Genomic DNA, 27,623 nt, shown 5'->3' on the forward strand with positions numbered 1-27,623 from the left:
GTTAGCATATTCATTTTTTCATGTGATTGCTTGGTTTTAAAAGGCTACCCTGCAGCTCCCCTTTCTCTCTCTCTCTCTCTCACACGCACACGCACACACACGGCAGCAAGTGGGTAATGAAGCCATTTGACAGGATAGCTGAAGTGAAGTTTCCTCTTCTGAGAAGTTTTTCTTAGCTTATACAGGACAGGAATAGTCTCACAAAGTCGTTACAGAGGTCGCTACCTCGGAGTTATGGTGAGATGACTGTGCACAAACCCTCTCGTAGATGTTCCTCATGGAACTCAGAAGGGACTTGACTTTGCATAGTGTCCGGCGCTTCGACGGAGGTCGGGTTGCTTTGGCCTGGGCAGGGGAGAGTAAACAGTACACATGGTTGTTATTATACTGTTCTATAACAATAAACGTGTTGACATTGAAGCGTAACCAAAAGACCAAGGCAGTGTTGGTCATACAAGGAATAAACCACCTTCCAGTAATGGAACACTGTTATTGTTCTTTTTAATAATCTGAAATTACAATATTCCCCTGTTGTGTCTGCATAGTGTTCTTTAAATACTTGAAAGATATTTCCAGGTATTTAAAGATGATGTGTTCTACTGTTTACACAACAGCATGGTGTAAAACCTACTTTATCCTGATTGTCAACAACGTTCAAAGAGGGCATTATTTTTCAATACGGGCACACCTCTCCCTTTAAACGTTTCCGAAACAACGGTCAACCAAAACGAGCTACCAATTACCATGACATGAAAAAACGACATTCTCAAAGAACCACAAAGATTATTTTAATTTCAGCTAAGTAAATCGATTACAAAAAATTAACATACATGCAAGAAACTTGTATCTAATCCTTGTTAGTAACTGTGGTAAAAGTGGAATAAACCCAGACGGGGTGTCCTGCTATCGGAAAATGATGTACGACGCTTGCCAACTTCCGAAGCCTGTTATTTTCCATTATTAGTTATTGTCCGTTCGTAGTGCACTGATGGGATCATACAATGATAGTTGCAAAGCACTGTAAAGCACTGCACCATGTGAAGGACTGTGCTGCTTTGATTGGCACTAAAAAAAAGGTGGTGGCAAGGGAGTGGGCATGTTGCAAATCCAATGAGTCACAGGCTGCTCAGCCAACAGGAAGTGTAACATATTCCAACCTGCCTGCTAACATTCCTGCCAATTATTATCCTTCGAAGATATGAGATGTGGGACATGGATGAGAGAGGCCCTTTGATGGAATTGACACATACAAAGTGTTGACTAAGTTTGAGAGTGAGAACTTGTGTAAAAACATCGGGTAGAAAAGCTTTTAAGGCCTTGGTTCCTATCCCATTATGGCCATTTTTAGTTTCGCTTCTGAGGTCAAAACCGAAGTATCAGAACATATTTAGCATAAAAATATTTATTTTCCCTTTTAAGGTGCGGGGGAGGGGTATCTGGACTCTTAAAGATCCCACTCAAAGAAAACAATGACAATGCAAAACCAAATATTTGAACCATGTAATGTTCTGATGTTTCTGTTGTCTGAGCTAAAAATAGTAACCAGGACTCGACAGCATGTCCCCTTCTCCAGCCCCTGGACTGGTCAGGGCCATGGCAGAGCAACATTAAAGAGCATGCTTGGTCAGCTTGTATGTTGACGAATGGAGTCTTACAACAACAAGTAACATTTAAGCCGATAAGACATTACTACGTTGGTTGTATTATGTTAGGACAGAATGGGATCAGACTGAGTCAGTTAACCAACATTTATCTGAATGATTTCAACAATGTCAGCTAGCCTAATGGGCCCATCCGGATATTCAGGTTGGCGTTTCGGTGTGTATAACCACGGAGAACCACACTGCACAACTTCACTTCCATCAGGTGACAATTAAGCAGAGCTTTACTCACAGAAATACCTGAGAGACTACAATGAGCATGCGGTCCCTTTCACAGGAACATTTTTCCCAACTAGTCATAACATGATGTCTCAATGATATCATATCAGCCAGCCAACATTCAGAGAATTGTATATTAACTATTATAAAACACATGATGTTATCTGTATAATAGTATATTGCACAGAAGCTTGTTTTATGAAAATTATTATGAAATGTACGCATTTATTTACCTTGAACAGAGATAGCTGGAAATATTCAGTAGGACCCGTTATTGAAAAACTATACAAATGCTAAACACTCTATCCGCACACAGCCAAATCCCATTGAATAATCCAGTTTAGGTGAATTTCCCTCCCAGCCCTGGTAGGTGCTACGGCCTTTGTCTGACAGCAGGCTATGGCCCGATCCAATTTCTACCCCTTACCCCTTCCTCTTACCCCTCCCCCTTGTTTTTGAAGGGGGGAGGGGTAAGTAGAAGGGGTAGAAATGGGATTGGGCCTATGAGTGGTCTCTCACCGTGTCACCGCGACATCCGCACTCCCCCGTTTTCAGGACCGTCTCCACCAGCGTGTCTTTGAAGGACGCCTCCCATCGATGCATTCTGCAGACTATATTGTTAATGTTCTTAATGGTCTGTCGAAAACACAAGAAAAATAATTAACACAATAAAAGTTGTGTTACAAATGTACTAACTAAAAACAATAAGGTGTCTAACTGTGGTTGAATCATTCATATGAATGAATGATTATGTGTATAATCCAAGAAAATGAAGTACTACCGAATACCATAATATTTCAGCCATATTGTATTTATTCACATTTGGTAAAATCTTCTAAAAGATCATAATATATACCCTTATAAACTTAAATTAATTATCATACTCATGTCAACAGCCCAGGAGCTCTCAAACACAACTTGAAACCCAGCCCAGAAAGTTTAGCCTGATTTCAATATATATTAAAGTAGTCAGTTAGCATTGCTCAACATTTCGTTTTCTCAGATAGTAAATGGGCTATAGATAAAATAATAATTGTGAAACCCACCCATTTTACAATTTTAAAGTTGACAGATAGCTAAACTAGGAGGTTTATGTTTTGCTCTTCAAAACTACACAATTCCATCGAGGTATTCTTAAAAAACACAGATTCTATCCATAGAATAACCAATGGCGTCTAAAGATCGATGAGCCCGGGAGTTGTGTGGTCCAAGTTTCAACCAAGGAATACAACATAATGGACTATATCGATACCTGGTTTTGTGGGTTAGGTGTCGACTCTTTGCAGTCAATGCTTATATTGCTTTCCTAGAAGAAAAAAGTGATGCGGTAAGCACAACTACATCCAGATACTATACATGCACTACACCTATATATAGGCGTCATTTAAAATGCACAACAATGTTTATCTCTATAATAATTTCCAATAAATATAGCATTCGTCCTTACCTTCTCTTCTACATTTTTAAGCACTGTACTCAGTACCAAAAGAGGTTAAAGGCATCAGAAGTAAACCTACTCTCTACGTGCCTTCTTGTGAACCACTGGCACATGCATACAAAAGCAGGAGCAACCAGACGGAGAGGCTGATTGCAGCAGTGCGTGTGTGAGAGACTACTAAATCAAATGGATTTAATCTCAGGCCCCACTTCATTACTTTCCTGACACAGTACAATAGTTCAAGTTGCAAACAACACTAGACTTAAGAAAATGTGCAAACATATTGACACAATTGAAACCGCCTAATTGTCGTCTTTAGTTATGTTATTTGTCGAACTCTATTCGATATTCTGAATCATACCAGTGTCAAGGATGTAACAAAATGTGGATTTCCGCATTCAGTTCCCCAAACCCGTGTCGCTTGTAGGCCGCTTAATGAATAAGGTCTGTGAAACCAGCATGTGTCTTACCCTCAAATATGTGTCAGCATTGTCGAGATAAACTTTCACAAGGCTTTTGTAGTCGTACACGATCTGCTCCGATGTCTTATGTCTGTAACAGGAGGAGACTACAGCAAGAAGAAAAGGAGAAAGAAGAATGATGCAAATAAGAGGCTGTGTGTGTGTGTGTGTGTGTGTGTGTGTGTGTGTGTGTGTGTGTGTGTGTGTGTGTGTGTGTGTGTGTGTGTGTGTGTGTGTGTGTGTGTGTGTGTGTGTTTGAGGGAGAGAGGGAAACATGTAAGATGGTGCAAAGGGGGATAGATAGAGAAGAAATCTGAGATCAATGTTCAGAACTAGAGTGATTTGATAAGCTGTAGCCTAGAGTATGACACTCATTACTTCAGTTTGTAACCCATGGGCTTATCTGCTCCAGCCTGCAAGTGGCTGAGAGTACGTTGGTTTAACATTATAGAGACGGATCAAAAACTAGGTTAAAGGTTGAAATCAATCATTATGGTTGAAAAAAATCGAACGTTAGCATTATTTCTCTATAAAAAACGAATTTGAGTTTGAATACAATGAATAACAGGAATGGCGGGTGTAATCCCAAATTCCTGTAAATGCGACCAATGCCTTCTCCCTTATTCCGCTAAATCCTTTAATTTCGGTTTCCAAATTAGTGTCAGGGAGACGATATATAAGGAGGACGTATAAATACAGTGTCTGAGGCTACTTCATAGCCTGGAAGTACCGGGAGACGCGCAGTCAGATGGTACGTTGTTCATATTTACTATAATAAACAACACTATCAAGGAGGATCACATTTAGAAACTTCGCTAACACTGCATTGGTTTTGACAGGAGTTGAAATTTAATCGCAAGTATTAATAAAGGTGTATAGCTAGCTAGGCAAGGCGATAGCCACTTACCATTGGTCATTCTTGATTCATAAATTCACTTGTTTAAATCTGCCCAGACCCTGGCCGTGTCTTCATCGTTGCTCTTCTTAAATGTTCTTTACTTTCATCTCCACATAAACAACGGATAGGCTAGGATACATTTATATACAATCACTTCAAAGTGTGACTACACATGAGGATTTAGCTTTATTCATAGTGCGCGGATCTTGTGTTCCTGCATTGGAGCGAGTGTTTGGGATGTGACGTCCCACTCTGTGCACACAGTTTCACATGACTTTTTTCACCAACTTGTCGCTATAATTAGCTTCAGGTGCAAAAAAAAAAAAAAAATAGAAGTCAACGCATCGGTTGCAATGTGATTCAAAGGACATTTGGTCGAATCGTGTAATTGAAAGAAACGAGCATCGATCATCATTGAGGATTCACAAGTGGCATACAATAAATCATAAATACTTAGTTCATACTTTAGCCTATCGCGAGAAGTCAACAAGACTATTTGTATAAAACCCTCTTATCTCCATTTACCACCAGCTTTATGGCGCTAATTATATGAATGACGCACCAACACATCCCTAACCCTGATTTATGGCAATGCCATCATAACATAAATAATGATTATTAAAGGAGACATATTATGGTGTTTTCCCAACAAGTAAACATAGTATTCGAGTTTGTTTGCTGGAAATAGCTTTTAGGAATACTAATGAGCTGTCAGACTGAACCACAGCATGGAGCAGAAGGGATTGTTGCCGTTTGCTGACTCCTGGAGCTCTATATCTATATTATATAATATAACATAATAATAATATTATATAGGCCCTACGGGTATTTATATAATCTATCTAATATCACTGCCAAAAGCTATGTGCACCTCGGATGATATTGTGGCGACTCCTACCCCCGGGTAGTCTGGGTAATAGGGTAATCATAATGTTTGGGGAAAAGGGGTTTTATTGTCTTTAGATAACTTGTTCTATTATTAGGTTAAGTGGGGTTAACGGGTTTGGTTTCTTTATTGTTTGTGTGTTAATTGTGATGTGTAGTGTGATCGGGACCATTAGTGAGAGTGTTGTGTGTGTAGACAGGTGTGCCGTGTTTTCTGTTGTGTGTTTGAATAAAGGCAGCTCTCAGGGTCGTGCGGTGTACTGAGGCACGAGAGTTGCGCCGCCATTCCAACCTGGGCTCCCGTCTCGTCCTTCCCGCGCTGCTCGCCACATTGGTGTCAGAAGTGGGATGTGGCCTTCGCATGAGCGTGGGGATTTGAGTTTCGCGGTCGAGCCCATGGATAACGCACCCTGCGCTATGGGAGCGCAGCGCCCCCCTGTGGACACGACCGGAAGGCCCGGAGGACCGGCAGCTGCCCACCGACCCAGGACAGCGGTTAGGGTGCCGAAGTTCACCGGGGTAACGCAGTTGGAACCATACCTCGCCCAGTTCCGGCTTGCAGCGTGGCACAACGACTGGGGTGCCGAGGAGGCGGTTGTCCACCTTGCCCTGGCGTTGGAGGGGACGGCAGCACGGGTGCTGCTCGACCTGGACCAAGCGGACCAGCGAGACCTTCAGGCCCTGATCCAAGCATTGGAGAGGCGGTTGGGTGAACGGGTCTCCAGCAACGAGAGCAAGCAGTTGCTGGCTTCTCACCGCCGCAGGGAGGAGGAGAGCCTGGGCGTCTACGCTGCTGACGTCCAGCTCTTGACCCGACGCAGCTACCCGAAATTCTCCGCGGCTGCACGGGACGCCCTGGTGCTCCACGCCTTCCTGCGGGGACTGGTGCCGGAGTGTCTGGGACAGCACGTCCGCCTCACCGAGCCCCAGACCCTCGATGCAGCTCTGGACCAGGCAGAACGGGCTGAGGTGGAGCTGTGCTCCGGTCGCTGTGCTGCATCCGTGGACGCGGCTGGGGACGCCCTCCCCCTCGGCACAAAGGACGTGGGGGTCCAGTCCAGGCAGTTGAAGGACCGGGTCCGGACGGCCACCATTCCCGCCACCGAGACGGCTGAGGCTGCCCATGCGCTGTGGCTGCACGACAGGGCTGACCTCGAGCCGCAGCAGTGTCGGCAGCTGGGGCTGGTCGAGGACTGCGGGTGGACGGGGCAGTGTGCCACCCACCCACGTCCCAGCCGCCGGTGTGGCCGTCGAAAGGGCCAGACGTCGGAGGACGGCGGAGGACGGGGTCCCCGAACGGCGCTCCAGAGCCCCCCTACAGTGGAACCTGGTGGGGGCCCCGATGGAGGTGGTCCCCGACCACACCCCCAGGACTTCTGCGGACTGTTGAAGGCGGGCGTCCCAGCCAGGGAGGAAGGCTACGCCGCAACGGGGCCGCCTCTGGCAGGGGCCAAGGCGGCCCCCTGAACACTCGGGGTGGGTGTTGGGGTCGTCGCGACGTCTGACCCCTAAGGTGGGGGCTTTGTGAAAACCGTGGGCATGGTTGCTGAGTTCAGGGTGCCGCAAGGGATCCGGGGGGGGGGGGTTAGGACCATCGCAAGTTGGACCTCTGGCGCCCTCCTAGGTCCTTTGCGGCAAAGACATTGTGTGGGGGTTTGTCTCTTTGCGTGGGTTAGTGTTACTGTGTGTTAGGCTTACTGAGTTATTGTTCCCGACACCGTCACTGAGACGTTTACGTTAAACAGTTATGTTGAATGTGCTTTGGTGTGTCATATGTGTGTGTTCATTAAAGGCAACTCTCGTAGTCGTGCGGTGTAAGGGGCGCGAGAGTTGCTTAACCTGGGCTCCCCTCTCGTCCTTCCCGCGCTGCTCGCCACAGTATTCCTTTTTCTGTTTCTTTTTTGCCTTTTTGGATTCTGACGTTTTTCATTTAGTATTTAATTTAGATATCCTTGGATCTTCACATACACAAGTCTGATCAGGATAGCTCAGGTAGCAGAGATGTATAATATTTCAGTGTCTTTGCTGGTTAATAAGTACATGTATGTCAATATTTCCCCATATTGAACAAAACACAGCAGGTCAGCCAAAGAATGGATAAAATGGATGATGAGTCTACAATTGTATGTCATATTCAGGGTTGTGAGTGTGTGCCTGTCTGGATGTGTGGCATCAGCCCTAGCCTTTATTAGACTGGGTAGCCCCGCCCATTCTGCTGGCGATTTGAATTTGCCCTGCAGAAGGGTCTGGAGAAGAGCAATACATTTCTTTCTAACTACTGGCGGTGTCAAGTGGCCACTGGGCCTAGCTAGTGGCCCCCTTTTTTATTGGCTCATGATAGGCCTCTAAACTTTGTAAGCCCAAAACAAAAAATCACATCATCTTGGGCCTACACCGATTTTTTTACTGCAGCTCATGATAGGCCCCCTGATAGCCGTAGGCCCTGGGGCTTCAGCCCAGGTAAGCCCGTGCATTAAGGCGGCCTTGGATGCGGACAAGGAATACACCGCAGGGGGGAACATGAGAGCCCCAGCTAGCCGCATACTAGTAGCCTGGGTGCTTAAAGCGTGGAACAAGCTTGATATGGAGTGGGTGAAGAACTCCTTAAAAGTGTGTGTGTGTGTGTGTGTGTGTGTGTGTGTGTGTGTGTGTGTGTGTGTGTGTGTGTGTGTGTGTGTGTGTGTGTGTCCCTCTGTTCGAGCCTGCATGAGAGTTGTCATTAGCTGTTATATCTGTCTCACCAATCGCAGTTCAAGGCCGACCTGGGCTGTACCACTTCGGGAGGGGCGCTCAGTTACTCCCCTCAGCTACGGGGCTATTTTCATCATTATTATGTATTTTGTTTTTGACGGCACAGCGATCAGGGACTATAGCCTCGAATGCCCAGGTCTAACGACGCGCCTGGATAGGATAGATATTGTGCTCAATGTGTCCAAATGATCAGGTTCTCATCAAAAAATACTGATGAGTCCAATGACGCCATCTGCTGGTTACGTTCAAATATTGCACTCATCGAAAAGAATAGAGCGAGCATTGAGCCTCTTTCCGCTTCAAGCAAAAGTGAAGATTGCCCACGTGTGACTTTGATCCGTTCTTTTCATAAGAGCATGAACAGAATAAATAACGTGAAATCTGATATTTTCCATTGTGATTTGTAACACTTTCACATGTGGTAGGCGCCGTAGGCCTACTCAGATACAGGTGCGATTGTTTGCAATGAACAGGAAGAAGATCAGCAAGACCTCTTACCTCAGAGAAAAAAATAAGGTGGATGTGTATTTCCTCTTTCTAAAGGCCTAATACCCAGCAGCAACATTTTGCACAACTGACAAGGGGTATTGGGATACTGAGAAATGAGGCAATAATTATTTTAATTTTTTTCAGTCAACAAAAAAACTAGAGCATGAGTCCGACTTTGTGTCGGGCTCAACACCCAAACGCCAGCGATGGGTTACCAACCACCTGCAACCTATGGCCTGAAGATGGCGCTACGTGTTCTTGAATGAGCGCCCAAACGATCAAGACGCTGCTACGGTGCATGCTTGTTTCTCGGGCATGTGTGTGTAGTGTGGGGGGATGCGCACGCGCATACTCGCACGCACACTCACAATGCCGTGCTCGTGAGTTAGGCCGGCGAGCTTCTGTCTCTACCGCCTCTTCGGTGGCGTTACCTCCCGTTGCTACGCTGCAGTGCTTCGCTCTTCACCTCTCTGTTGTTCCGCTCTTTTTTGGGGGGGCTTTTTGCACAGCCCCTGGCTTCGCCTCACCCACCTTTCTCGCACACTTCCACTCGCGGATGCCTCAGCCTCAGCCTCGCCCGGCGGCAAGCATCCAGCAGCAAATGGTCGCTCCATCCTCTAAAACTCCTACTGGACTCCGTTAACACACCGCTCTGATCCGAGCACATTGCGGATTGACTTTGAAAGAGGCGGCAGCGGCGGAAAGGAGTGGGGATAGCAGTCGCGGAAATAGCCCAGGATCTATTTCGGTAAGCTCAAGTCATTCTGGGATATTTTTGTTCTCACTTATCAGGTTAGACTAGTTATCTTATCTCTCACGCTGGGGATGCTGGGGATGCTGGGGAGGGATATTGGGAGAAATTGCTCCATGGGCGTGCGTCTGTATTGTTTTCTTGGATTGTCAGTAAAACGTGCAGGATAGGACCTATGCCAGCCTGCCGTGCACTGAGCAGATGTGCTTTAGACATAGTGCAGCTCGGTGTAGTTTACGGACTAAAACTCATGGTTCATACAATCAAATGAGTTTTTTTTTCCATTGGATTTTATTTGGGTTGGGTGAATTGTGCCCATAAGATTCCCGGATTTAGTAACAATGCGCGTGTTTGTTGTGCACCCTGTGGTCGAAGCAAACGATGTAATGGGCGCCGGTTGTGTATGGCTTTGCCCAATGGCATCTCCTCCGCGTGAGGATTTTTGGCTCGAGTTCACTGGCTGACCCAAATTCATCCATCGGCAGCGCGTAAAAGTACCCCGTGTCTTGTAAACAAAGAAGAGCGGATGATCCACCCTTTTTTTTGCTGAGTAGTTCATCGGGAACAGCTGTGCTCCGCCAATGCGTTGACTGTTGTAGCCGCGATCACGTTAACCGTTGGCTATAAGTCGTGCAGAACTCTAAACCACGGGCGTTAGAAGGGCAAAAGGCGACCGGTATAGGTGTTTTTTAAATTTATTTTTTTACCATTAGGATAATCTGATCGATTTATTTTCCGCGGTTGCATGGGGGGGGGGGGGGGGGGGGGGGGGGGCGTAAGGGACATGGTGTATCGGCCGTTTGTCAAGGGCGTGCTATGTGAGATGCAGAGGAGAAGGAGGAAAGGCTGGGGCGCTGTTCGGCGTTCCCCTCACCTTGTGGAAGCATCCACACAGCAAGTGCCATAGGGGAGGGGACTGGAGGATGCTTCTCTGTTTATTGCTTTCCACTAGCCTTGTCATCTAATATGTCTGTTGGCTGTTGGGGCTATGGGGCTTTGTTATTGATAATCCATATTAATGGGGTAAACATAAATAGACAAATCACCAGAATTACCTAAATTTCCCGTCTGAGATGGGTCAATAAAGTATTTTGTCTTATTTTTGGACACATGTGGTATAGCTCATATATATTCTCTCTCAAGGCAATGCTGCCAATGACCCCACAGGCCGTGAATTGTTGAACATCAGGGAAGATAAACGGAAGATCTAGCCACAGTGGGAACTGCCCCCCCCCCCTCCACACACACACACACACACACACACACACACACACACACACACACACACACACATACACACAGCTGAAGTTCATATTGTCCAAAAATATGAACTTCAGCTGTGGCGCAATTGGAATGTTTGCAGAACGTTTTATCCATGAAAGGCCTTCATCGTCCTTCATCACGGACACGCGATTAAGCTAATTCTCAAAGCCACGCGTTCCTAATTCTTAATCACAGGCGCAGTGGCGGCTGAACAGAGGATGCGAGAGAGAGAGGGAGAGGGAGAGGGAGGGAGGGAGGGGGGAGAGGGAGAGAGAGAGAGCCTCCCTCCCGCCCGCCGCCGGTGCCTGTATTGATCGGTCCTGGGGGCTGGCTGGCAGGCAGCCAGGGGAAGGACTGCTGACGGCGGTCCTACAGGGCTGATGAGACGAGCTGGGCCTCTAAGTCATGTTATATCGCATGCTGATGTGTCACCCCTTCCCCCCCCCAGGACACACACACACACACACACACACACACACACACACACACACACACACACACACACACACACACACACACACACACACACAGCACATTGGTCGATCATAACGGTGCTTAAAACATATAACCTATTCTGTTTTTCAACTGTAATTATTGTGGATTTGTTTATAATTGAATATTTATTGTTAATCATAGACCTACTAGTCATACTAGTCAGTCGGTATACTGAGAGGAAGATCAAGTTGAAATTTCCACTTCTATCGCTCCGCTTTGATTTATGTGACGGTGGGCTGAGGAAAGACGCAGAAGAAACACTGCAGAATTGATTGGGAACGTTTCCATGGTGATAACCTTTAAGTGTGATCATTCAATGAGGGTACATTGTCCTCTTGTGTATTCCGGGAAACTGGTTGTCAGTAGAGTTTAAACCCTTTTGACTTGGTAGTCAAAACCAAAATCCTGAAGTGCTATTAGGGGCATTATATCTTATACAATTTTTTTATTAATATTTTCAAGGATATCTTTTGCCGATATCAAGTGTGAAGCGTTGCTCGAACTCTCCTTCAAAAATAACAAGTAGCAAAGTTTCTCATGAAGTTTAAGTCTCTGACATCCTATTTTAGGTAATAACAAACTTCGATTTTCTCTTATACATAAGTTACACAGTGTTGACGCGTTTACTTTTCCGGGGGATGCAGAACATTTTAACAATCAAGTCCTGGCATGTCGGTGCAAGCAAGAAATCCAAGATTCAAAATACTACAATACAGTTGGATTTTGTATCTGTAGTATAATGCTTCCTTGCACCAACATACAAGGACAAATCCTTGCATCGATAACCGACTTGGCAATAAATCACGATCTTAAACCTAAGGGAGAAAAAATGGGGGGAAATATTCTCCAGTGTAAAAGCAATACGTGCTTCTTTAAATGAGGCGCAGTGGCAAATTCCCAGGTTATTCTCCAGGGACATGTTGTCTGCCCTTTGATTTCTGATTGACTGATGCTGCTGCAGACCCAGAGGCCTTTGTATTTGAGATGATACAGGGTTCGAGTCAAATGCTCTGAACTGAAGAGTGGAAGGTATGGTATGGCAATTTATTGTGCAAGGATTTTCCTCATATTGGTTGAAATTCTCTTTACATCTCGGCAATGGCAATCCTGAAATAAAATGCTCTGGAAAAAAAGAAAAAAGCCTTTCCGTCTACCTACCTACCCAACCTTTTGGTTAGATTCTTTGAAAATATAGATTGTTCTGGCTGGTTTCTCAAAATTTACTGCGGGTTGGTTGATTAGAATCCTGGGTTGTTTTGGTGGTGGATGGGGCGAAAAAGGGAACACAATGTCCATGTAACAATGGTTCTCTGATGGTTCGCAGATTGCTACACTGTGCCACCCAAACTGGCAACCCAGGTTCTCAAAGACTGAATTCAATGATTGCTGTAACCCGTAAGCCGAGGCCTATAAAGTCGGGCTGTAAATGCGCTCTTGAGGCGTGGGGAGTGAGTAAACCGTCACTCTTTTACATTTTCACCATTATCTGTGCCTCTTTTTTATATTTTATTAACACTGTTAAATGTGCCAGGCATGGAATTTGGCAGTAATGGATGCAGGGCATCAGAATTAGGAACTTTTCAGCATTTCAGAGGATGCAGATATTTCTGACAATCAACCCATGGCAATACAAATGTGGGTAATACTGCTTAGTGTACTTCTAGTACAATGCTTCCTTTAAGTCCTTGAGAAATTTCGAGACATGGTCTTTTTTCCAGGAAATATGTATGACCTTGGGACGTTGACTTGATAAGGAGGAGGGCCACAGCCATGATACCTTTTCTAGTCGGGAGGTGACGACAGGGTATGGCTTCAAATCCACCGTACATTCAAAAACACAGGAGCAGTTCAATATGGACTATGTTTCAGAAGCTTCTTGTCTTCCTTGTATCACCACAATCCCCTCCCTTCCCGCCCTATTAATCAGTACTTAATAGTCCGGGAATCCAGACAGGCTGCCTCAGGCCGGAATAGGCATCAACTGAATAGCGTTTGAAATGCAGAATGCGGCCATAAAGACCAAAGACAGTTGGAAGTATAGCTGGCTTCAGGACGCCATCGGTCTGTCAGACACGTCAGCAGCGTTGAACCGTATTATCCTCTTTTTATGAAGCCCGCTAATTGGTAAACCTCAGTTCTCAAAGAGCTCAGGGCTCCTGATGTTGTGACGTTTGATCCACAGACTCCTAATTGGTAATTGAACATTCACAGATGCACTTAAGCGCTAATGGACAGTCACGTTGGTTGATCAATCAGGCCGATCAACCCTTTCTGCTGTTGGATTCAATGTTTATGTGTTTGTTTAATCACAGCGACAGAAAAGACGCCCTAGTTACAAAATCTAACAAAGCAGGGCAAATGATCAGTTGTACACTAAGCTCATTACGCTGAGATCATTACACGATTACACACATGTTTGAGACTGTTAAAGCATGTGATCACTCCAATGGAGGACAGTAACGTGATCACATGCAGTGAATGCGCAGCTCCGCACTGTCAACATGTTAACTGTTGCTGTACCTGGTATTGGGCATTATTTTTTTTCGAGTGTGTGTGTGTGTGTTGCATACTCACTTGAACATTGGCCTAGCTTTTGTGCCAAACCCCAGCTTAAACTCTCAAAGTTGACAGTGACACTTTTATTCATTCGGTTGAGTTAAAGGTTGGTTTTCTTCTTTTCTTTTCCACTTGAATTGTTTTGCCTCATGCTACAAAGCTAGAGGGCTAAAGTCAGATACATACTGCCTCATCAACCACTTATTCAACTCACTCAGTCTGCCTCTTTTTCCTTTCACTTTGTCATCCCCAGCTCAAGTGCTACTGTGGTAAAATAACCCTGAACATTTGTATTGCTCAGTCAGTGTACTCCGCTTGCATTAATATGTGCAGAGAGACAGTGTAAATAGAGAACAGGCTAAACAGGGCTTACAGCGGGGCGAAAGTATTGAAATGAATTTGTACAACGCTTACCAAATGTGCAGACCTGGGTGTTGTCCGAAAGACCCACTTAGCCTTTCCCTCAAAGCCCTGACTTTACTTAAAGCCTACTAAGGCATAAGAAAACAAACAAAAAGGCAAGAAAAAAACACAGGAGGCGGGAGAAAGAAATAACCTTGAGAACGTGTACAGTGTGAGCCCACACCCCCATCCACCAACCCACCCACCCGTCCGCCCCCACCAGGATGGTAGCGGACGGACCGGTGACATTGAAGACTGTTGGTGCGTTGCCACTGTGCATAAAGCCAGCACGTGCCACACGAGTCTTATATATCCGCCGGACACATGAATAAAAGATGTGTGAGAGTCCCACCCCCCTTGTCCTCATGCCGTGTCACGTACTCTGGCAGCGAACCGCCCCCACCTTCCTTTGTTTTTCATACATACGCCTTCTGCGCTCCGGCTCGCCGGTGAGATCCACAAGAAGGGTCCTGAGGAGGTGTATGAAGAATAGGCGGTGGCCATCGCAGTGTATTGGATGTTATTGATGGAGTGGAGCGGAAGTGTGTGATTGGATGAGGTGATGAAACGAGGAGGGAAGGACGGAAGGAGCAATTCCGGTGGTCAATAGTGTGTGTGTGTGGTGTGTGGTGTGTGGTGTGTGTGTGTGTGTGTGTGTGTGTGTGTGTGTGTGTGTGTGTGTGTGTGTGTGTGTGTGTGTGTGTGTGTGTGTGTGTGTGTGTGTGTAACCCTACAACCCAATACTGTTACTGCCACAGACTTTTACAGGGCTAAACCAAACACAAGGACGCAGGGGGGGTGGTGTTATCTGGTTTACTCTAGAAGTTTGTAGATAATGATACCTGTTGCCATGCAGGAGATCTCTGTCTGAGTGTGTGTGGTGATGACTGGTTGAACCTGTGCACATTGATTTCTCAATGCAGGTTGACAGGCTCACCCAGCCCCAGAGATCAGTCAGTGGTTCATGGGCCAGGTGAGGCTGCTTAAACCGGCCATCATCCATACACACTCCCACAATAATGTATACAAACGCTCCTTTGACTACATCAGCTCCACTAGATCATAATCATTTGTGATGATGACCTTCTACCAGGTTCTACTGGTAGAACTACATGCAGAATAATGAAGAACACAATTTAACTTATTTAATGGCTGTAGTGGTATTGTAGAAGTAATAGTAACGCATCTACAGTATAGTTGGATAGTTGTGTTACTATAGAGTGTTCAAAAACATAGATAGAGGTTAGCTAGTAGATACATTGCAAATACGATGCAACTTATGTAAGCTTAACCATTTGTAAATTATGTCAACCAGTAGGCCTACATGAAATATTAAACACGTTTTAATGCCCTCCATCTATTATATGTATAAGTCCATTACATTTCTCATCAGAAACTTCTTTCATAAAATATTCTTGCCACGGATCGACTTTCTTTAATTTTGTAGAATAAATCTCAAAATGAATATCTAATGGCATTGCTAGTATCGAAACAGTTAACGACATAATGTACATTTTATTACTTCACTGAATAATCTCACTAGATTGTGTGTGTGTGTGTGTGTGTGTGTGTGTGTGTGTGTGTGTGTGTGTGTGTGTGTGTGTGTGTGTGTGTGTGTGTGTGTGTGTGTGTGTGTGTGTGTGTGTATACATGCTTGCGCACACACGTATGTCTGCAGGGGTGGTGTGTGTGTGTGTGTGTGTGTGTGTGTGTGTGTGTGTGTGTTGTACGTTCTACAGGGAGAGAATGTGCCTCTGTTCCTTCTCCTCCTCCCTTCTCTTAATGAGCTCACTGCAGATGGGACTCTCTCTCTCCCTGTCAACACTCTCTCCCATCCTCTCTCGCCCTCGCCTCTCCTGCACAGCAACGGAGAGAGGGTTGACTGTGTGTGTTGGTGTTGAAGGGTGTGTGTGTGTGGGGGGGGGGGGGGAGTGTAAGGATGCAGGTGCAAGGAGAAGGGGATTTACAGGAAGTGGTAAATGGAGTGGTAGAGAGGGAGAGAGGGAGGGAGAGAGGGAGAGGAGCGAGCATGCTTGTGACAGAGACAGAAAGAGCATCGTGGCAGATGGAGTGGCTCCTGCATAGGGGAGGATGTCGGAGGAGTAGGAGGTAAATGGTTCTATGCGAGGATGTTGGTTATGAGAGTGATGGGGTGGGAGGGGGGGGGGGTCACATAGAAACTGAGAGGGGTGCTTTAAAAAGAAGAAAATGTCAAAAGGCTTCTACGCTTCAGGGGTGTGCACGGTGGGAGGGAGAGAGGGAGGGAGGGAGGAGTCAGTTGGGGGAGGGAGGGAGAGAGGGAGGGGTGGTGGGGGGAGGGCGGGATTCCCAGCTCTCGGCCGTAAATACGCACATTAGGAAGTGAAATGGTGCCACATTAGCCCACTATCTGCAAGGCAACCGTTAAATACAATATATCTGTGGGTGCCCTCAAGCTTGGCACGGTGGACTGCCTGCCTGCCTGCCTGCCTGCCTGCCTGCCTGCCTGCCTGCCTGCCTGCCTGCCTGCCTGCCTGCCTGCCTGCCTGCCTGCCTTCCTGCCTGCCTGCTGTGCGCGAGCCGCCTCGACGAAGCTAAATTAATAATTGGCTCTGCCAGCCAGGTCTGCCAGAGTTAATTGAGCATCAAAGAGAGACGCCGGAGCCGCAGCACAGATCATTCTGATTTCCCCGGGTGCAAAAAAAAAAGTGTAGGCAAGCGTTGGCTCATGAATGTCTGAGCGAGTGTGTTAAGTGTGCCACCCTCCCCTCCTCAATTTGCGTGTGTGCGCGTGCGTGTGTGTGTCTCAGTTAGCATGGGAGTTGGAGGGCAAGTGATGTTATCAATCAGCGTGTGTGGGTTTCTGTGTGTGTGTGGGTGTGGGTGTGTGTGTGTGTGCGTGTGGTTATGTTTTTCGTGTCCGTTTCTCCACTGTGTGCGATTTTTCTCGTGTGGTTTTTCCTTTCACCTCTGCGTTGCAATGGGCTGAGTAGGGGGATATTGATGTCAGGATCTATTTCTCTGGTTATCTGCTAACAACATAGTTTGCATCACCTCCTCCTCTTCCATCCAAATGATGGGATGTTTACGAAGGGCTAGTTAGTCCAATCTGAGGGAGGGGCCTTTGCAGTGAAACACACTAGTGGAGCAGCTAGCCGTGTTAATGTGGGCGCGCGCTTCGCTTCTGCATTCTAATCGCAGAAGCGAGGCTAAGTTAAGAGTCATGATGTCTTCCTTTGCTCGTGGATGGGATTTGATTGCACAGGTTACAAAGCGACATGTGCATAATTGATCTCCCTCACGTTTCCTCTCTCTCTATGTCTCTGTCTCTCTCCCTATATCTCTGTCTCTCTCTCTCTTTCTCTCTGTCTCTCTGTCTTTCTCTCTCGCTCTCTCTTTCTCTGCCTCTGTCTCCCTCCCTCTCCCTCTCCGTCTCATTCTCTGTCTCCCTCTGTCTCCCTCCCTCTCCCTCTCTCTCTCTGTCTCTGTCTCCCTCTCTGCCTCTGTTTCCCTCTCTCTCCCTCTCTCTCTCTGTATCTGTCTCCCTCTGTCTCCCTCTCTCTCCCTCTCTCTCTCTGTCTCTGTCTCCCTCTCTGCCTCTGTTTCCCTCTCTCTCCCTCTCTCTCTCTGTATCTGTCTCCCTCCCTGTCTCTGTCTCCCTCTCTCTGTCTCTTTCTCTCTCCCTCTCTCTGTCTCTCTCCCTCTCCCTCTCTGTGATCACGGAGGAAGGGAGGCAGCGGTACATTTCGCTAGCTGGAGTGAGAGAGACGATGGGGGGCAGAGTGGCTGGGCATAATGACATGGTGCAGACCAGGGGAGCAGGGAGTGTGTTGATGCGGTGTCAGGTTCAGCGCCGCGTCCTCTGTGCCACTGCAACCTGCTGTTATATATTCCAGTGGTTGTCAAACTATTTTGACGAATGTTCCCCCTCTGCGATATTCTTCCAGCCAAGTACCCCAGCACTGCCAGGAAGGGTAAAATGTTAAAATGAATCCGACTATTTTTCGGTGTAATTATACATTGAATGGGTGATGCCAATGCGTAGAAAGATTTAACAACCTTTTATTAAATTATTAAGCATTAACGTAGCGATCTCGGAGCTCTTTAAAGATTTTTCATTTAAATAAATGTCAGTGGAGTCACAATCTATCGCTGAATGAGGCAACACAATGGTGATTGAGTCTATTGGCTCAGTGATGAAAGCCCTCGCTCTATTATGGATTTTTGAGCTGGGTGGCGATGGCTTTCCCACCATGCATTCAAAGCACATTCGGCGCCCGGTTAGTGACTTGTTTTCCATCACACAGCAGTGGTTGTTCTGCCAGAGAGAGTATGGCGCAGCTACTGAATCCGACTCTGTCCTCAACTCAACTCAAGTTGTGTGTGTAGCCTAGTATTGTTTTTATTTTCTCCTAAGAGAAGAAAACAGAAGTCTTCAAAATGCCACTTTAACTTTCAGATTCAACAAACTGTATATAGTTTTACACTTGCTCATAACAATATGAGAAAGACAAAAAGGACTCCAGATTTGTCTTACCTCCTGAAATCCTTCAAGTGCGACGGTAGGGTTACCTACTCCCCTCCTTTGAGAAACATTGTTCTAGTCGACCGGTCAAGAGGGAAATCTCCTGTAGCAGATTTTTTGGCGGCAACACCTTCACTCCGGCAACCCTTACTTTACTTGTTTGTCACGCATCCAAGAGATGCATGCACCCGTGTTGTCGGTTGGGTGGGTGTATTCATGCATGCACACACACGCACACGCATACAAACAACACACGGACACACACACAAACACACATTCACACTCACACTCACGCTCCTGTCACGCACGCACGCATGCACGCACGCACGCACACACACTGGCAATCCCACACTCCGATCACACACACGCACAAGCAAATACACGCGCGCACACGCACACTCCCATACTTAATCAGTTAATTATGATGGCTCTTAATTAAGGAGATGAGGACAGTTAATGCATCAGATTGTGGGCAGTCATGGTGTGGGTTTAATGGAAAATGTGGGTTTTCTATCCCATGGATAACTCTTGAACCTCCGCATCATACACAGCTCACAGCGTGACGGAGAGAGAAAAAGTGAGAGGCATGATTCACAGCCACCTGTAGAATTACCTTGGAGTCTGCTCGAAACAAGGAGGGCGCCCCCAAGCCCATCTCATAATGAGTGGCTGAAATAATGCTTCTGCCTTGGGGGGGGAGGCGCTATGCCAATGTATTTTCTGTAGGTTTTTATCAATGCGTGTTGACAGAAGAAAGCTCCATCCACACTCTGTAGCCTTAGCTCCGGCTGTCTGCATTATTCATTTTCGCCCCACACTCCCAGAGTCAACCCAGGCAGGTTCTCTGTCTAGCCACACATCGGGGCGAGGCAGCCTTATGGGGGATTTCGACGCAACAGTTTTATTTATGCCGGATCCCGCTCGGGGCGTCCGCGGCCGTAGAGTATATATTTTCATGACTCCGAAATAAAGTTGCTGCTGTCCTTCATTTATTTAGCACTCTATAGGACAGCGCACAGTGTGGTTGCACGGCGGCGGCGCAATGTAAACAGTCTCCTTTGAGGATAGCGGAGGAGACAATTGAGAGGCATATTTTATTTTTATCTTGTTTGGCTGGCGACAGGCAATGAACTATATATCATGGCCTGTCATACATCTCAATATAAGAGATATATAGGGCTACCTGAGAGGAGAGATGCCTTAGTCCGTTTGACGTTGCTATTGCTGGCTGCTTCAAAACCTAATATGGTGTGCGGTACGGTTTTGATTAGGACGTATGGGATGTCACGTTTTTATTTGGTTTTTGTTCTACGGGGGGGGGGGGGGGGGGGGGGGGTTGGTCGGGGACGCCCGCTCGCATCAAATGACCTCATAAATATCGTCTGATGTCACTTTCTCCCTCTCGCTCTCGTTCTGAAATCGACGACGGGGTTACAGTAGTATATTTGAAGACTTGTGCGCATCAAGCCTAGCGCACCCTAATTTGACTCTTCTGTCTTCCGGGGTTTGCCTCCTGTTGCGTTCTTTTAGAAAAGGTAATCGAGTCAGGATCGCTTGTAACTCATTTTATTTGGTATAGGTTCGCTATTATATCTATGAAGCAAAAGGAGAGGAATTGTATTAGCACGCGTGGAGATACGCTTAGTAGGACATCTGAGGGATGCGTTACCTGGAGCGTTCTGGCCCCCTGGGCTATGTGTTGTGACTTAATAATGGGCAGGCGTGGACTCAGTTATGTGCTCTGATTGGCTAAGCATGTTGCTGAACACCGCCTCCTGGATACCCGTATGTGTACTCGGTGCTGATCCCTTGTGGCTACGTGCGAGAATTACACTTGTTTTTGTGGCCTTGAGCGTCTGAGTTTCTCGAACACCCTGGGCCGCTTGTATCTCTGAATTGATACATGAATGATGGCTCCTTGTATGAGCCAGACGTTCTCGAACACCCTGTACAACTTGTATCTCTAGAATTGATACATGAGAAAGAAGCCCCGCCAAGGACATATGTGGCCTCTTGGTATGAATGTGTGAATTAATGGCGACTCTTTATGGCTTTATGGTTTATGGCCGCATATAAATTAACTGGGGTATATTGTGCTGTTGTGTTTCGTTTCTGAACTTCCTATGACGTTTGGGTTCATGTGTGTGCTGTGTGTCTTGTTCTTGTATATGTGTTGGACGTGTGTGTGTTTGGGTGTATCATGTGTCGTCACCCTGGCAGCTTCTAAGTCTGCCCAAAAAACAGAGCCATCGACAGTTCTGTGTTTCGAATTTATTTTTAGTTGGCCGACTGGAACTATAAAAAGAGAGAACAATGAGGTTTTTTTTCTATTGTCATGAACTGCTGGAACTCAGCATGAAAAGCGATCAGTACCCCATACTGTTCTGTTGGCCAATCAGGCGCGCAATCTGCTTTCCTCACTGGAGGCGGGCCAGCGACACCCTGGACACCTGAGAAGCACCAATGAAAAGAGGAATGAGAAGAAAAGAAAGGCAGGAAACAGTGCGGCTCTGTCCACACGTTGCTGTGCAACACTGGGACAATGAGGCTTTTAAAAACCAGCCCCTAAATACATTGAATTTCTGTTTTTAACTGTGCACACTTAATGAAAAGATTTGATAAGACTGCAAATGAAACAAACGGGGCGTGTGGCTTTGGAAAACGTATGTGTGCCTAACAATGGCAATCATGCATCATAACGAGGCGACGGCTAGACTAGTGTTTTCTGAGTAGCTGTAGCGTTTGAATTTCTATCCCTAAAATAGTCCCACAAAATAAATGCCTTTTCACCAGACGTTGAAGACCTATCCAAAGAAAAGGCTGTTTTTTTTCTTTTCTCGGGCCAATTAGTGTAACAATCGTCTGGGTTTGGATATGGGCCAGAAGTTTTGAGTGAAAGTCTTTAAATCTTTGAATAAAGGAATATCTGTGTTGCTGGGCCTTTCCAAAGAGACAGAGAATAAAGGGATTTTTTTGTATTCTAAGAATTAAACAGAGCTCTCTTTGCTTTCTGTCGCTGTCTCTCTGTATCTGGCTCTCGCACTCATTTTCTCAGTCTCTCTCTCTCTCTCTCTGTCTCTCTGTCTCTCTGTCTCTCTCTCGTTCTCACTCTCTCTTTCACATTCACTCCCTCTGTCTGGACCACACATTTGTACAACAACCAGAGACACAGGCTTGATCATATAAGCCCCGGGTAGAATGACAATACAGCTACACAACCAACACGCGCATGCAACATAAGTAACGCACAAATAGGGATGAACCGGTTTGTTTTTTGCTGCACATAGCGGTTTACTCGTATTGTAATAATACCATAAATTGACCTTAAAACAGTACAATGGCAATAATTACCCATGTTGCGGTAAACAAATAATTTGACTTTGTGGCTCTGTTGAGTAGATAAAATGAAATAATATTTATTTCAATCTCGGAGAGAATAAATACTGGATGCTATGTTCAATAAAGAAGGCACATTTCTATGCTAGTACTGTGTCTTTCACTGCTGCACATCCAACTCAAAGTCTTGGCGTTTGCGGCAAGCAATCCCCCTAGAGTCCCTTGGACCAACATTCATGGTTGCAAATCTCACACTACTTTAGTAGGCAACAGTTTTCTGTTGTTTTCAGGACATACAATCACTGAATGTTTGTCCATTACCCAGTCAGAGACGTGTTGGCCTAGAGAATGCCGCAAAGCAAAAGGAGAGAAGTGAATGCAGGGTGTAATGTAATTTATTCCGAAATAAACCAGTACTAACCTTTTGCCACTTTTTCTACCACTGTGGCGTTCTGATCTGGAGCCTGTGAACCCACTTAGTTGTTCCTTTTCATATTTCCTCAGAGTAAAAAATGAAAGTGAGCGATAATGGATAAAATAATTGATGTGACGCCATCAAGAACTGTCCAAATCAAAGTAGCACATGGCATTCAAGGAGCATAAGCAAGGACATGCTTACCAAAATCGGAAAAACGTGGAACTTATTTTTTTGTCCTTGATCCACATTTACTCTTTAATGGTTCTGATGCCAACCGGGTTCACGAGGCCCTTATGGGTCAGCTCATGTAGCTGGAGGGCCAGAGTCCGCAAGCTGCTCTGTTAAACTTGAGCAGGGAAGGCTCAAGTGCGTTACACACAGGAAGATAAAGCTTTACTGGTTATAGCCACACAGGGAATTTAACTCAATATTCGCTCGTCGGCCTCTCACTTTAACGGGTAAAGAACCACCCTGAAGAACCGGGAAGTTTCTGCTATCATGACTTCGGCACCACCTTCTTCCCGAGGTCATTGTCACTTCTAATCTCGTATTTTCTGTATTTCTGCGAGCCTCTTGGTTTAAAGGCGGTTATCCATCAATAAGGTTCCTTTGGGTTTGGCCTGTGTGTGATTGGCTCATTGATTTTTCACACTCATATATTGGGCAGACAGGTGGTGTTGCATTGCTTAGAGACGAGACGGGAAAATAATCTCACCTCTTTGAACGTTGAAAAATGTTTTTCAGTTCAGTGCGTTTCCCAAAGCCGAGCACAAATTTCCCGCCTCGTCTTGGGGGTGTTGAACTGACGACGAAACCCCAGAGATCAGGGGTGGGGGCTTAGAACGCAGAGGCAGGAAGTGTCAGCGTCTGTACTTGGGAAGGGGGCCGGCGTTTACAAAACAACGGCCTTAAACGGTAGCGAAAGGAGAACAAGGAGAAGCGGAGAGAGACGGGAAGGAGTTTTCCCCGATATCCTGTCGGGCATTTCAAAGCGTTACATCATTGCTACGTCTTTCACCGGCAGAGTGGTGCAACCAACCCAGTTTGGAGATAATTTGAGATCATCCTCCACATCAGAAGCCCCTTACCCTTCAATACATCATTTTGTAATTTACGTCAATAGTTTTGTGCAGGAGACGCAGGTGGCCTATATCTGTAGACATACAATGTACTGTACGCATGCCACGCACACACGCACACACACAAGCATACTGTGGCACCTAGGGATTTGCATTAGGCCTGGGCAAGCCCACAGCTGATCCATGCTGTGAAATGATGAAATGAGATTCCCATTCTCGTATGTGTCGATTAGGTCTGGTAGCCGTAGCTTGTGCTCCGCTAATGTTACGTCGACTGGAGCAGCTGGAGAGCCTGGCGAGTGGCGACGCCTCCTTATCCTCCAGGGTGGAGACTCCTATCCGCTTCCCACAGCCTTCAGCCTCAAGGCTTCTACACACACGCACGCACGACTTGCATGCATGCACGCACGCGTGCAAACGCCTCATGCATGCAAGCACACACAGACAGAACACATAAACAGCGCACACACTTATTGGGAGAGAAATATTGGGAGATATTCATGTGCGGGTTTACATTCTGTACATTTCCATGGTTTTCTTATTTTACAACACCCAATTATTGGTCTATATCCTAGGTTCATTGTGAACTCGAGGCACACACACACACACACGCACACTCACACACACACACACACACATTATACACATACACTCTCACATTATAGACATGCACACTCACATGGACAATCACCCACACAAGGACATGGACACCCTTATAACTACACACACACATGATCGAGCAGGCATGCATTCATTCATGCATGCATATAAGGGCACGCAAGGACGCAAATCTGGTGTGATGTGCATGGTATATATATGTATGTGACCAGAGGCAAGGGTTAGTGGTCTACATGTTGAACCACAGGGTGCCTGCGGGGTCCGGCGGTCGAGGAACCATGGCAACGATTAGCCAGATTGGTGTCGTTGCTATGACCACAGATAGAATGCTGGACCAGTACTGCTACTTCTCAGGCCATGGTCTGGGGGTGAAATACTTTAATGTGGTACTGCAGTACAGACGGTAAAGGAAAGACAGGGCTTCAGTATAAACAGGGCTTGCTTGTGTTTGAGTCGGAAAACACAATGGACCGATTGTTCTTTTGTTTCCTGTACGCTTTTTACCCCCAAGGATAATCCCAATATATAGTGTGTTTTGTTGCAGTTTTTGCAAATATATTCTAAAGCCTATATTCTAAAGCAGAACACAATAAATAAAGCTTGAAAGCTTCTCACTTTGTACACGCTCAAAGTGTGAAGGAGAAAAAAGACAGGGAACACCCTAAAGGTAATTCATATGGATTTTTCTATAAGGCGTTGTTCATATATCTTATAGAGTTATATATATCCGATATATGCAAAGTCAGGTGGAGCCACAAGCGATGAAACATTTAGTATTTGTATGTTTCATTGATCATTTCGTGGCATCAAATACAAATTTCCCATTGATTTCTGGGGTCTAATGTGACTGTTATGCAGTCCATGAGGTGTAGGTCACTGTATGACCGTGAAGTGGCATATTCTTTTAGAGAAGTGTGGACCCTCCATTTACTTATTTAACCTGCTGTCACAATGTATGAGAAAAAAGGTGAGCAGATAAATAATTGATTGTTGTACAAATGAAAAATTCCATATAATTGTTTTTATTGTTTTTGTTATTTTCCTTATATATTTGCCCTTGGTTTCCTGTGTTTGTGCGTGTGTGTGTGTGTGTGTGTGTGTGTGTGTGTGTGTGTGTGTGTGTGTGACTGACGGGCGCCACAGACAACGCCCAGCTTTCCTCGATCTCATTTCAAACCGCTTTCACTTTTTCCACCGTCTGTCCGTCCGTCCGTCCGTCTGTCTGTCTGGATTCTCGACTGCTCTGAAAGAAACACATAATACCAGACAAGCATCTCTAAAGCCACGGGGTTTTGGGCTCTGTGAAGAAGCATCCACCAACGACAGCATCTCCGAGAGCTGTGTGTGATATCTATACATCTTTTCTCTTTCTCCTTCTGAACCGCACCGTGTTGTTACCTAAACTGTCCAGGGAGAAACAAGGAGGAAAGGCTGAAGGTGGTGGAATGTGGTAGATCGGAAGGGGAAACTCTTAATGGCGCTGATAAGAAAAGAATGCGTTAAGGATAAAGCTGGTGTCTAGCCATGCCGGGCTGGATCATGGCATTAAATGCTTTACCAAGGAGTTGAAGGTTGTTTGAGTTTTTCCTTAGGAAGACTTGTAATTGATCAAGTGAACCAACTTGGGCAAATCACAGATATCAGTGCGATGATGGACTTTTGGTTTTTCGTTTTTCTTTTGTGTCTAATGATACAGAAGTGTATCCAATTGCTTGGCTGCCAAGCAAAATCGGCCCCAAATAATGTGGTACACACAGCGCAGAAAAGTTCATATCAGATCCATACACAAAAGCCACAATTTCGAGTCGATTCTTCAAATTGCTAACTAGCTGTAATTTCTTTCATAATAAACGCCGGAACCACCTCAGCAGAGCCAAAGTTGCTGTTTGCTACATTTGAAAATTACATTTAATGGAAAATGTAGCCTTTATGCTATCGCTTTAAAGAAACTGCTCATGCCTTTTGAAAGATGGAGAATTAGGTTTAATGTAGCACTTAATGCATTTCTTTGTATTATTTTTAACATTCTTCCGCTTTGGAAATGTACTTCAACGTGCCGTAGTAAGCACAGGACATCTGGAAAGCCGGCGGCAGTAAAGCGATTGACAGCACTGACCATGAAAGGTAGAAAATGACATTAGGGCAAACATCTCTTATGTGCTTCTCTTTTGTTAACCATAACAGCGTTTTATAGTCACCGGTTACCCTCTATTCTTTCCCCGTGGTTCTGCGTTCTTCTGAATAAGGCGCTGTCTATTCACCATTCCCCCGGAGCCAGACTCTGCTTCACAAGCAGACCCAACAGAAGGTGTTGGTTTATTTGTTGGTTTGCTTCTGTGGTGCAGTGCGGACCAATGTAAATACACACACTCCTCAAGCCGTTCTTGGCGAGTGCTGAGGGTGAATTCAGACAGAGGTCGCCAGGGAGCCGGCCTGCAGACTAGGCATCGTGCTCAACGATGCCCACAGGTAAGCTGTGGACATTGAGAGTAGAACCTTCCCTATGGCCGTGAAGCAACAACCCTCTCTGCTATCCTGGCCCTATCTATTGCCTTTACATACATCAGCAAGCACCTGCAAATAGCACCTGCAAATACAGTGATATCCATCAGATGACTTAATCAGAGGAAATTGTGCAATATTAGTTGACATCATGAAATGTTTAGTGTCGTCTGGAGGGGGAGCTTCAGTTAATGTCGAAACGCAGAGTGCCGTCACATGCATCCATTGATGTAACGGTTGGTTTGAATGTAAAAAATACATGCAGCACGTATTGCCATGCATATGCATGCCGATATGTAGGGCTCCTTCTCCGTGGCCTCCCCTCCCCTGACCAAACGACCTTGAACCAGCGGTGCACACTGACCTTGTGGCGTAACTAAGCCCCCCCCCTCCCTGTCACAGCTGCTCTGACACACATTCCATCTCTCTCTTTCTCTCTGTCTGTCTGTCTGTCTGTCTGTCTGTCTGTCTGTCTCTGTCTCTGTCTCTGTCTCTGTCTCTGTCTCTGTCTCTGTCTCTGTCTCTGGCTCTGTCTCTGTCTCTGTCTCTCTCTCTCTCTCAGAAGAGAGAGGGAGATTGGCTGGGGAGGGTTGTAGATTGTGGTGGGTTTGTGTGTGTGACAACTTAATGCTCTGCCTAGATCCCAGTAGCGGGTTGTGATTCACTCATATGGAAATGTGACACAATATGCTCATACCATACCCCCTTCTTTAATATATCTCTCTGTCCCGCTCACTCTCACCCTGCGGAGCCTATTCGATTCGATAATGAATGGAATGTTATTTTCTGTACGTGTGTGTGTGTGTGTGTGTGTGTGTGTGTGTGTGTGTGTGTGTGTGTGTGTGTGTGTGTGTGTGTGTGTCTTTGTAATTTAAAAAGGACGAGGGCAAAACAGCT

At 45.9% G+C, this 27,623-nt stretch overlaps 2 protein-coding genes across 2 annotated transcripts in view; both read left to right on the forward strand.

Moving 5' to 3' along the window:
* Positions 1-4,054: 4,054 nt before the first annotated feature.
* On the forward strand, positions 4,055-7,107 carry LOC130376819 (uncharacterized). The gene is made up of 2 exons (XM_056583709.1): positions 4,055-4,530; positions 5,798-7,107. The coding sequence occupies exon 2, from the start codon at positions 5,911-5,913 to the stop codon at positions 7,027-7,029; it is 1,119 nt and encodes a 372-aa protein (XP_056439684.1). The 5' UTR covers positions 4,055-4,530; positions 5,798-5,910; the 3' UTR covers positions 7,030-7,107.
* A 2,066-nt stretch (positions 7,108-9,173) lies between these two features.
* Positions 9,174-27,623, forward strand: part of ctnnd2a (catenin (cadherin-associated protein), delta 2a) — a 170,026-nt gene continuing 151,576 nt past the window's right edge. Inside the window, exon 1 of the mRNA XM_056584840.1 lies at positions 9,174-9,550. The gene's annotated coding sequence lies outside the window, so the exon portion shown is untranslated. The remainder of the gene's footprint in view (positions 9,551-27,623) is intronic.

The sequence above is a fragment of the Gadus chalcogrammus genome, chromosome 23, assembly GCF_026213295.1.
Source record: "Gadus chalcogrammus isolate NIFS_2021 chromosome 23, NIFS_Gcha_1.0, whole genome shotgun sequence".
In the NCBI taxonomy this organism is placed as follows: domain Eukaryota; kingdom Metazoa; phylum Chordata; class Actinopteri; order Gadiformes; family Gadidae; genus Gadus; species Gadus chalcogrammus.